Below are 12,203 nucleotides of genomic sequence, written 5' to 3'. Positions count from 1 at the left end.
TCATGTTTTCTGCTTCTAAACTTTGTTAGCATGCAATGTTAGCTTATAAATGCTAGTAAATTTTGTTATTTTTAAAAGTTTTTTATTTTAATTTCAGTTATTTAACATACACGTTCTGAAGTTGTTATCAGGTACCTATGGATTTAGTATTGAAAACTCTGGCTGGCCGATTGACTTTTTATTATTATTTAACTTTAGTAATGCATTTTGCCTTAAAGTCTAATATGTCAGATAATGATATACCTATACCAGCTTTCTTTTGGTTAGTGTTTGCATAGAATAACTTTTTTCATCTTCTATACCTTTTTGTGTCTTTGTGCTTATGATGTATATCTATATCTATATCTATATACATATAATATAACCTTAATATTTTAATTATAATTTTGACCCATTTACATTTAATGTAATTATTCATATGTATGTATTTATATTCACTTTCTTACTACTTGTTTTCTGCTTTCTCCTCTCCCACTCTGCCCTTCTATTACATGAATTTTCTCTCATTTATTTCTTTTGTATTAATAACATATTTTTAAAATTCTACTTTCCCCTCAACAATTTAGTTATTAGTAATAGTATTCTTTTAGTAGTTACTATAGTTGTACAATATGCATCCTTAATCAATTGCAGCCTAATAAATGTTGATATTTTTACTACTTCCTACACACTAGTGTACTTTCATTCAATCTCTCATACTTTCATCATGTATTTCAGTTTTCAATTATCATAAACCCCATGTGACTTTATTACTTTAAACAGTCAATGTCATTTACATTTACCCACATATTTATAATTTTCAGTGCCCTTTATGCCTTCCTGAATTTCAGAGTTTCCATCTGTGATATGCTTTCTTTCTGAAGAACTTCATCTAATATTCTTCAGCAAATCTTTTATTGTTGCCAATAAATATTCCCTGCAAGTTTCTTTGTTACTTTCACATTTGAAGGATATTTTCCTTCTGAATAGAATTCCTGGTAGAAGATATTTTCTTTCACTGTTCAAAAAATACCATTTTATTGTCTTCTGACTTCCATCAATTCTTTTGAGAGAAAAACTTTCAGCCCTTTTTGTTGCTTGTTGACAGTACGGTGTCTTTGTTTTTTTGTTGCTTTCAATGCTTTGTTTTTCTCACCTTGGTCCACAGCAATTTTACTGTGACCTGCATGAGTTTCCTTATTTCTACCTTTTTAAAGGTTTTAGAACTTATTGCTTTCACGTCTTTCATTATTTTGGGGAAGTTCTTGGTCTATTTCTCTTGAAATATTACTACTGTCTCATTTTCTGTCCTCTCCCAATTATGTGTATGTCCTCTGATCCCAATTATGTGTATATTAGCTCTGTATATGTTGTCCTTTTTCTTTCATGTTTGGTTTTTGTTGTTGTTATAGTTTTCCTTCTGTATTTTCCTTCCTATTTTTCCATGCTTTGGTGTAGATAGTTATTACAGTCCCATCTTTAGTCCTCTTGCCCTTTTTGCTCACCTGTTCAATCTGCTGTCAAATACATGTGTTTAGTTTGTTTTGTTTTTTTAATGTTCACTTTTTTTCTTCTCATATTTCTTTGTTTTTTTAACTCCAGTTTCCTGGTAAAGTTCACATTCTTATTATGTATTTTTTAACATATTAATTCTGGTTATTCTAAAATCTGTGATAACTACACTTACCTGGATTTTATATGCATCTCTATTTTCTTATTTCTAGGCAGTTTTTAGTTATTAGTTGTTGACAAGCCTAGCCTATTTTTACCAAAACGAGGTAGTGTGTATGAAAATTTGTAAATGCTGTGATTGACTTATTACTCTCCACAGAAGGTCTATCCTATCATTTAGTGAACAAATACAGTGAGGACTAATCACCCTCATTCACAAGAGCTGAGTTGATTCAGGCTGCTTGTCTATGTCTGGTTTGTGCCACTTGTAGAGAAGAGCTCTCCAAGAATTCTAACTGACTGTTTACTAGGGATCTTCCTTCTTTAGCTGCTACTACACTCATTTTTATTTCCTCTGGGCCATCAGAGTATAGAAAGTTCCCCTCTTCTTTGCAGAGATGTTCTGTGTAGATTCTTAGCCTTTTATCCTGTGCAGTTTAAGAAGCTTATTTTTCTTCACTTTCTTCTGCTTCTGGTTTCTGGCCTCTTACATTCCCCAAACCCTGTATCTCTCTAGTCCTAGGATATTCCCACAGTCTCTCTTGCTGTCTTTTCTGAGCTGTGGTCCTCTCCTAGATTCAGAGCTTTCCTCTTTCTGCTATGAGGTGGTTTTATCCCCAGGGTAAAAGTAACCCTGAACTGTCATCTCACTTTTCTTCTTCTCTATTTTCTCTTGAGATCTTGACTGACCCCTCTAGTGTGGTTAGCTTCAGGTAGCTCTCTAATGCTTTCAAAATATTTTAAAAAGTTATCCTTCAGAGGCTAATCTATTATAATCAGAAGCAGGCATCAGCAAATTATTTACTGAATGTTTTCTATGTGCCAGATTAGTACTAACTGCTGGTAGTACAATGGTAACATGTTTTTTAAAATACCTAAAACATACAACATGTAACATTCCATTTAACATAGTAAGTTATATGTGTGTGTGTGTTTATAAAGGATATGGTCTCTAACTCAAGGAACAAAAATGTTCTACTGACTAACATGGAAACATGACACATAAATAGATACATTTGTAAGGAATTATGTTAGAGGCATGCAACATATACTATAGGACTTCAGAGGAGGAGCACTTAACTTGGCCTAGAAGTGGGTGTAAAGAAAGTGAGCCAAAATGCTTCCTATAGGATGTGTGACCAGGAAAGGAATTCCAAAGATTGAGAAAGAGTCAAGCATAGGATGTCATCTACTTGACCCAATGCAACTTCTAATGATACTGTATTAATACTGAAAATATACTTCCTGTTTTTATTTAAAACACTAGTGCGTTTGAAACATTAAAGCATATTTGAAGTTGTAAAAGTTAGTTTATAATTTTTAACCATGGCATTTGATTTCTCCATAGGTTTTCAAAACAATGAATATCACACAAATTCGAGATCCTTCTCTGCCTCCCCCCGAAAAAATGCCTGAAGCCTATTCTGCAAAAATTGCTCTTTTTGGTGCTGGGCCTGCAAGTATAAGTTGTGCTTCCTTTTTGGCTCGATTAGGCTACTCTGACATCACTATCTTTGAAAAACAAGAATACGTTGGTGGTTTAAGGTAATGCCTACATTTTTTTCACGTTTAAAGTATTAAAAATGATGAGGTAAAAATTATGAATATTGTTGATTCATAATCATATAGGAACTTCAGGCTCACAGATGGTATTTTAAATGTTCTTTTTCCAAATGCTCGATTTTGATTTCATTATTCACTTTAGTTGGCTTTAAGCAGTATTTATTTAAAAATTTCTCTGTCTAGTTTCTGTGAATTTATGATAAATCTCAGCAAAATATTTTATGGATAGAAGAAGCTGTCATATGAAAACTTATTTCATCCCTGTAAATCTGTCCTTTAATGGAGATATGTCTGAAAATTATAGAAATTAAAGATGGGAAAAACGTAGGTCTGTAGAATACCTGGATAATTCATTTTGTTGTATACGTAGTCATGTTTGCCTGCTCACATATTTTTAATTTGAAATCTCTTTAGATTTGCATTTGATTAAAATCATGTCAGAGTCTACTAAAATTGGTCCATTTTAATGTACGCATATGCAGTTTTATTTCATAAATACCTTACTAATATTTAATATTAATCAGCATCGTGATTATAAATCAGGACTCACAGCCTTTTATTCCCATGAAGATTCATTCATTGAAATGGGAAAATATTTACTTTGTATCACTTTCAGATATTCAAAGCACACTTAGAAATTAGGTGGAGAAGTTTGCTTCATTTAAAGTAGATAGAACTCTATAGTGGACATACATTACATTTGTGATTAGAATGAAATAAAATTTATTATAAGTAGGAAATGCAAATTACTTAAAACATTTGATATAAAAATGAGAAAGAATTTGGATGGAAAGTTAATACTACTCAATTTGTTATTTTTCATAAATGTGTCATCTTGCATTAGAAAGTAATGACATAAAATACTGTCATTTGGCATATCTGTTGTTGTATTAACATTTAAATTTAATAGCTACTTAATAGCTACTTTTAAAGTAAATTTATCATATTTAATAATCACAGAATACATTTAATCAAATTATGACTAAAATTTGTGGTTATGTTTTTTTATATTTTATGACACCTATAAATATGTCAATAATTGTAAAATTTCATATTGGTCAAATGACTATATGAACCCAAAATAAGCTTGCATTAATATAAAACTATTTGACTGAATCATCAAGCCAAGGTATCATATAATAGGAAAACCTATTAAAGCATAAACTGAAGAAAAAAATAACCTGATTGTCAAGAAATAATTATTTTTTCTGTATTGATGTTTCACCACTATGAGTTTTAAGGGATTACACATAGTTTGTAAAGTTTTTATTTACTCCTGGAATGTAAAATACCTAATATATTATTTTGCTGGAATGATTTAGACTATCTTTTTAATGGTGTTTTACCGCAGCTTTATTAATTAGGAAAAACATAATCTATTAGCAACATATGTATAAGCATTGTACATTTTTTTCAATTATACACATCAATGAATATGTGAGCTAATTTAAAAAATATGAACTTAATTGTTGTATACCCTAATAGGCTAGGAAAAATCTTTTTGCCCTTTAATTGCATTTCACATGGGACAGGCCTGGTTTGTGAATTATTCTGTGTCGGCAATTTTGGCATATTATTATGGTAGCTAGCATCTCCATCTCTTTGTAACTCAAATGCAGAGTAGGAATTTCTAAATCATATAAACTAACACTAAACTTGTGCTTTTACATATTTGCTGAACATTTTCTAATGGGACAGATTCTCCTGGATTAATGATCTTTGTTTTTTTTTTAATTCTTTTTTGATTTGTTTTCTTTCCTTTGCCTTTGAATGTTCCCAGTATCTAGGGACAATATAAAATGTTTAATTAGTCTTATTTGGACCATCCCATGGAAGAGGCATTATGTGCCACTGTTACAGGATTATAAAAACTGACATTGGAATTTAGCCGGCATTACAACCACAACCCTTTCCTGTTAATTTATTTTTTCACTTACAGATGCCTCTCATTCTCTTATACCTTCAAAGTGGCTAAAAAGATTAAATTAGCTTTGTATTTGAAATCAATTGCTTAAAGAGATTGTGTCAAGTTTTATCTTTCCTTCTCCTTTGCATCCAAACAGATTCTTTTATCCCTGGTGAATTAGTATCACAACCACTTTTAAAAAAATCACTAGAGTTGGTGAAAGATAGCAAGGACTTAATCCCTATTCCATTGAACACAATTGATTGATTTTTTTTTTTTTTTGATGTGGCAACAATATTAAAATAATCAGTAGTTTTGCTTTCCTCTCCTTGTGGTTTCTTTTTTCAGGACTTGAGTTTAAAAAGGTTAAAGGGCTTCATATTATGGTAACAAAGATAAATAAAGACGGTATTAACAGACTGTAAGTGTGCATGCATGTGTATCCTTTTGATTTTGTCTTTTCCCTTTAAAAATTAGTACACATGAATTCTAACATTTTTGCTAGGTGTAGTATAGCCAGAGCAATGGTTTATTTTAGTTATTTCACACATTTTCACCACATTTATTGTATTTCATATTGATTGACAATAAAGAAAAATGGGGTTTAGGTGAAATGGTTATAGCAATAGGAATTATTTTGAGTACAAGTGTGATGTAACACAAATTTACAGTGTGGTACCTTTATCATAATAAATAGTATTATGAAAAGAGTGGGAGTTGTTATAGGTAAATTCCATTTACTTGAAAGCAGCATGAACATAGAAGAATGATTTTGTTTCTTTGTTTGTTTGTTTAGGTTTCTGATACTCCACTGGTGGTACTAAAGAATTTATTAAAAAAGTTTTTTTAATGTTTATTTATTTTTGAGAGAGAGACAGAATGCGAGTGGATTAGGGACAGAGAGAGAGGGAGACACAGAATCTGAAGCAGGCTCCAGGTTCCGAGCTGTCAGCACCAGAGCCCGATGCGGGGCTTGAACTCACGAGCTGTAAGATCATGACCTGAGCCGATGTTGGACACTCAACCGGCTGAGCCACCCAGGCGCCCCAAGAATTTATGGTTCCCATAAGGAAAATTTCTGTCAACACTTTAGATGGTTAAAAGAGTACAAGTGGAGGAATAAAAGTTTGTTTTCTTAAGCACAACAAACTTAGGAAATAATCCTTCCAATCAAATTCTGTCTTCCTTTCTTTTATCCCCTGTCTTACCATGTGGTCTTGCCAGTGATCTCATTTACTCTCATGGTCAGTTACCACTTACAGGAAAATTATTTTAAAATCTGTACTTGTCCTAACCTCTCTCTCTGTCCTGGTCATACATTCAAACCCTGGACATCTCTTATAAATTTCACCAGACCAATCAATATTACACCTCTTCCTGAGTTTGGTCTCTCAGTGGAGGGCATCACCAAAACAAATGGGAATTATCTGCACCACTCTTCAGTGTCCTGGCAATTTGTATTTTGTGAATACTTTTAAAATATCCTCTCACCTCTCCACCTCTATGCCCCTAACATCTCACTTGCTGTACCTGTATAGCCTCCAAATGGATCTCTTTGCTTCCTGATTTGTCTTTTTCAAATTCATTTTTCTAACAGTTTCCAAAACTGGTTATGTCACCCTTCTACTTGTAATCTCTCAGTAGCTCCCCATAATCTGAGACATGATTCTGGCTTGGTATTAAAAGCCATGATGTGATGTTACCTTTCCTCCCTCTCTCACTCCCTCCCTCTCTCCTTTCCTTCTTCTCTTCCTTCCTCCCTTCAATATCTATTGATCTCCTATGCGCTGGTCATAATCTCAGGCACTAGAGCTCAGAAGTGGACAGAACAAAGTACCTCTTCTCGTGGGGATTATTACACTCTAGTAATGGGAAGGCAGACAATAAACAAACAATAAACCAAATATAGAATATGTCAGGTGATGATAAATGCATTAAGGTTTGTTTGTTTTTTAACTGGCAGTTTAGTGGTATGGTAGCATATTTAATGCCTGGAGTAGATTTTTTTTTAATATACTTATTCTCTAATCTATGCAATAAAGTAATTTTCAATAAAAATCATAATAATCAGTAATAAAAACTATTTTGATTCATTCCTATAAAAAACATTAACAATTGAAGTAATTTCAATATTAAAGATATAGCTCACACTGTTTCACTATTTTTTTAATTAAAAAATGTTATTTCCAATGTTTATTTATTTTTGAGAGAGAGCATGAGTGGAGAAGGAGCAGAGAGAGAGGGAGAACACAGAATCTGAAGCAGGCTCCAGGCTCTGAGCTGTCAGCACAGAGTCCAACACAGGGCTGGAACACACAAACCATAAGATCATGACGTGAGCTGAAGTCGGTCACTTAACTGACTGAACCACCCAGGCGCCCCTCACTATTTTAATTTGAAGCACAAAAGCCTCATAGTTGCCCAAAATTAGAGTTGATGTAAATCATATTGCTTCATGTGCTATCATTTTATCAGTTCCAAACCGACTGTTTAAACATTAGTGTATGTCCTAGTAAGGGATGGAGACACATGCTGCCTGTGGTAGTTGGAACAAGGAATGCTTTCAGCTAAATCAGTATGTGCCAGTGGCCACTGTTTAACTGGGATTTCTCACATTAACTTCCTTATAGAACTCAATGTTTACTAAGAATGGGTAATAAAAATGGGGCAATTTAAAGCTTATTCACATATTACTAGAACTCTACAGCAACCATAGCAATTATTTAGAATTTAGATCTACCAGAGATTTTGGGGGGGGTGGGTAGGGACAGGGAGACTGTGTTTAGGATATCAGTGACACTGTTGAAAGCAGCTCAAGGTGAAAATACAAAGCAGGTTTATTTTGGGGTACCTGGGTGGCTCAGTCGGTTAAGCGTCCGACTTTGGCTCAGGTCATGATCTCACATTCTGTGAGTTCGAGCCCTGCGTCGGGCTCTGTGCTGACAGCTCAGAGCCTGGAGCCTGCTTCGGATTCTGTGTCTCCCTCTCTCTCTGCCCCTCCCCTGCTCATGCTCTGTCTCTCTCTGTCAAAAATAAATGAACATTAAAAAAAAATTTAAAAAAATTACAAAGCAGGTTTATTTTAATCAGTATTGTAACTGTTTAGTCTAAATCATTACGCCCCCTTATGGCCTGCACCTGGGCTAGGGAATAGAGATGATGGAATTTGGGGCTTGAGCAACTCATAAAATGGAGTTGTCTGAGATCCAGTGTTGGGGTGGAAGACCCAAAGTTTAATTTGGGGCCTGATGAACCTGAGATACCTGTTAGACATTCAAGTGAACATAAAAGGCTGGAATTATGGTCTGAGGATAAGAATATAAGATTCATCACATGTAGATGACATTTAAAGCTCCGAAACAGGGAGGAATTCATCTAATACTCAAAATACCTGACTACAGGGCTGTGGTGTTTCTGCTAAAGCCTCCTGAAACCCCTCTGCTCCATTGTCATTCCCTGATCACAGCATGTGTACTTTTTTCCTCCTCCCCTTTCTGTTCCTCCTCCTTGCCATTTTCTTTGTCCTCTGATGCCTTCCCTCTTCTTCACTTAACTGAAAGCTGATCATTTGTCACATGTCATCTACCTGATTATCTCATCCCACAATAAGCCTCCCCTCTTTTGAAACACTCTTGTTCACAGTGATATTTTACATTTGTCACATTGTACTGTGTATGTGTATATATCTCCCATCTGTCTGCTGATCTCATCCATTGGTGTATATAAATATGTCACATTTATAACTATCCACAATCATCTCCCTATCCCCTGTCTACTCGTTAATAACCAAATCTAACCAACTTTTTTTGAGTATCTCACCTTCCACTTACTTCCTGTAGGATATCCTTGGAGATATCCTACACAGTTATTTGCTTAATGCTTTTGCTAAGCACTGTGGTAAATATTGGCTACAATGCTTTCAGGGCAGTATGAGGATCTAACCAAAGTTGCTGAAGCCACAGCAGCCTGGCATTCCATTTACTCCAATGCCTACTTCAGCTTTCAAAGTTATATTTCTTTTTTGCTTGTGTTTCCTCCTGCTGGGTTGGGTAATGTCATCCTTTCTTTCTTTGTGATCAACAGAAAAGTCGTAGCCTTTCTTTCAGAGCTATTTCTTAAATAACAACTATTTGCCTTCACTAGCATAAGTTTTTCTTCTTTTGTACCATAAACTTACTGAAATACCATAAAAATTTTAGGTTAGGGCTTAGTCAAGGGAAGGTACTATGCCTCACAATGTATCTGGATGTTGCCTTGCTATGGTTGGTTTATTTGGCTGAAGTTCGTTATTCACAGCTCATTATTTTGTTCTCTTGTCCAGCCTTTTGAGAAACTTCATCAGACCCAACTTTAGTCCATTTCCAGTTTCTCTCACACAAAGCCCCATGCCTATCAAGGCTAGGTGTCTGTGTCCACATACAATTCTTAATATTTAAGAATCTTTCTGTGTAGCCTTTCGGGCCATAGAGTAGGAAAAAATATACCCAACCCTTTTGGGTTCTTTGGCGGGGCCTGTGAAATAAGCAGACAAAAGACAGATTAATAAGAAAAACAGTTCACTAATACATGTATCATTCATACAAATAGAAGAACATAGTGATGATAGAACTTGAGGTTCTATCAAAAAGATAGAACCTGAGGTTTATATAGCTTCTTAACGAAGAACAATAAATTTGCGAGATGGCAAGACAAAGGAAAAGGCTTTAGGCTTTTAGAGGCAACAAACTTTCTAGGGGTGGGAAGGTAGATATATGAGGAAAATTCATGGAATATAAGGGTTATTTAGTAAGGTTTGTAATGTAGATTCTTTTTAGTCTTATTAGCCTGTTTTGGGGCTAAAAAGGGTCTAGAATTATCTCCTGGTGATTAAGAGTTCTGCCCTTACTGGTAGGGAAATAGAGATACACCTTTGTAAATTTATGTCCTGCTTTTAGGCAGATATTAGGGGGGCAGAGAGCTTTTCTCATATCTCCTTCTTCTCAGTTGCCTTCTGCTCAAAGTAATCCTTATACCAAAGTGACATTTTTTTGGGGGGTGGAATATTCTAATACCCTCCAAGGGCCCTCCGTGGTGCAGAGTATTATCATGACTTCCTAGGTAGTATGGCTAGAGTCCACAAGTCAGCTTAAGTGATTTTTATCTCTGACTTAGGCCCAAATTTACTCTCACGTATAATCTTATTTCCTAACTAGATGGAAAGCCCCTGTATATAGGGCATTAATTTTATACTGTTTAATACTTTGCATTTTCTATAGCACTGAGCATATCTTGCTAATTGTTTTATGTATGGAAATTAATTGAATAGTTATGTTCTTAAGTCTCCAAAGAATGAAAAATCTGTGTGTGCACTTTGAAAGACTTGGTATTGAATGATCCAGTAGGCTCATCTTCAACTATTACTTATTTATTTTATAAATATATTGCTATAATGCCTGGATATACCTCATTCATTGCATGTACTACATTCTATTGTAATTATCTGTGTATGTAACCTTCCCCACCAGAATGAGAATATACTGAAAATAGGAATTTGGTAAAATTCACCATCAAATCACTACAGCTAATGCTGTGTCTGGTACTTTGTAAATGCTTATTGAATAAATAGATAACTGAATAAATGAATTAGTATATATTCATGAATGTTTATAGCCTTTTTATTGCTATAAAACATTGAAGACTTATTTGTCCTTACCTTTGGTACTCCATAAACTATTATACTATTTAAATTATAATATTTTAGTGCTCATTTTTGTTTTTTAAGTGCAAATAGTGAGCACTCATATTAAATAGGATTACTTTTTAATGACTCTATCCTTTTGGGATACTTACTGCTTTCATAGAAGATTGGTTTACTATAAAAAAATATTCTATAGATCATCTGGAACCAACCCAATAATATTCTAAACAGCATAGTAATTCAAAGTTACAGATTTGAATTTGAACAAGCTACTGGTATATTTGTGCAATATATATGTATATATATATTAAATACTAAAAATAGTTTTAATTTTCGTGTTTTTAAGACTTTTTTCTTTTTTAAAAAATACTCTTTTAATGTTTATTTATTTTTGAGAGAGAGACACAGAACACGAATACAGGAAGGGTAGAGAGAGAGGGAGACACAGACTCTGAAGCAGGCTCCAGGCTCTTAACTCTCAGCACAGAGCCCAACACAGGGCTCAAACTAATAGCAAGATCATGACCTGACCTGAAGTCGGAAGCTTAACTGACTGAGCCACCCAGGTTCCCCTTAAGATTTTTTTTTTCCTTAGGAATTCATTGGATTGTTAGATAATTCAGCTAAGTACTCTAACAAACTTAAAAGTGTTGGAATTGCTTTTAACCAATTATCTATTTGTTTTCCAATGTGTATATTTATTTTCACACCACTTGCAACTATTTCTACTGCTATCCATTTAATATTGTATCATACATGTAAAAGTTGGATGTTCTCACACCCATATAATATGAAAATACTCTTAGAAAAGGTGCTTATTCCTTTAATACTGATCAATATAGACATGTTGCATTTTTTAAAGATTAATAATTTTTCCACAAATGCTGCTGCTTTTTTTTTTTTTTTCCAGTACTTCTGAAATCCCTCAGTTCCGGCTACCATATGATGCAGTGCATTTTGAGATTGAGCTTATGAAGGACCTTGGTGTAAAGGTAAATGAAAAACATAACACATGTGTATTGCTCAAAGAGTAAGGAGTAAGCTCTACACTAAAGATTAACAGCAAAATGTCACACATTTTAGGAAAGAACAATTAAAAGCTACACCAGGCAGAAGCAGAAAGATGCTTCTCCTTGCTTAGGGCATTTGTCTGTCTACTGTCTGAATGCCACTAGCCTGGAAAAGGGCAATCAATAGTTCTCATCTGGCACGCCTGCATGTGATTAATTGTCTGTAAGAAACAAATTCCTAAATTGCTTTAGGGGTTCACTGCAGCTAATAGAAGGATTTGGTTTCTTTAATCACATTTTTTTCATGCAAGTTGTGTGCACTCTGAAACATTTGTATTTCACAATTTGGAACATAATCTTGCAGAGGTTTATTTTATTTATTATATGCATCGTGTCA

The 12,203-nt window shown here is 34.1% G+C and overlaps 1 protein-coding gene across 2 annotated transcripts in view; it reads left to right on the top strand.

The window, feature by feature from the left end:
* The window catches only part of DPYD (dihydropyrimidine dehydrogenase), an 878,551-nt gene that overhangs the window by 273,109 nt on the left and 593,239 nt on the right, over nucleotides 1-12,203 (top strand). For both annotated transcript variants that reach the window (XM_086717643.1, XM_025935274.2), the window contains 2 exons: nucleotides 2,999-3,195; nucleotides 11,707-11,788. In XM_086717643.1, the coding sequence (XP_086573769.1) occupies nucleotides 2,999-3,195; nucleotides 11,707-11,788 (279 nt within the window). The remainder of the gene's footprint in view (nucleotides 1-2,998; nucleotides 3,196-11,706; nucleotides 11,789-12,203) is intronic.

The sequence above is a fragment of the Puma concolor genome, chromosome C1, assembly GCF_028749965.1.
Source record: "Puma concolor isolate L17-30 chromosome C1, mPumCon1.1.hap2, whole genome shotgun sequence".
Taxonomy (NCBI): domain Eukaryota; kingdom Metazoa; phylum Chordata; class Mammalia; order Carnivora; family Felidae; genus Puma; species Puma concolor.
The sequence above is the reverse complement of the archived record's forward strand: the minus strand, read 5'-3'. Positions and strand labels throughout refer to the sequence as shown.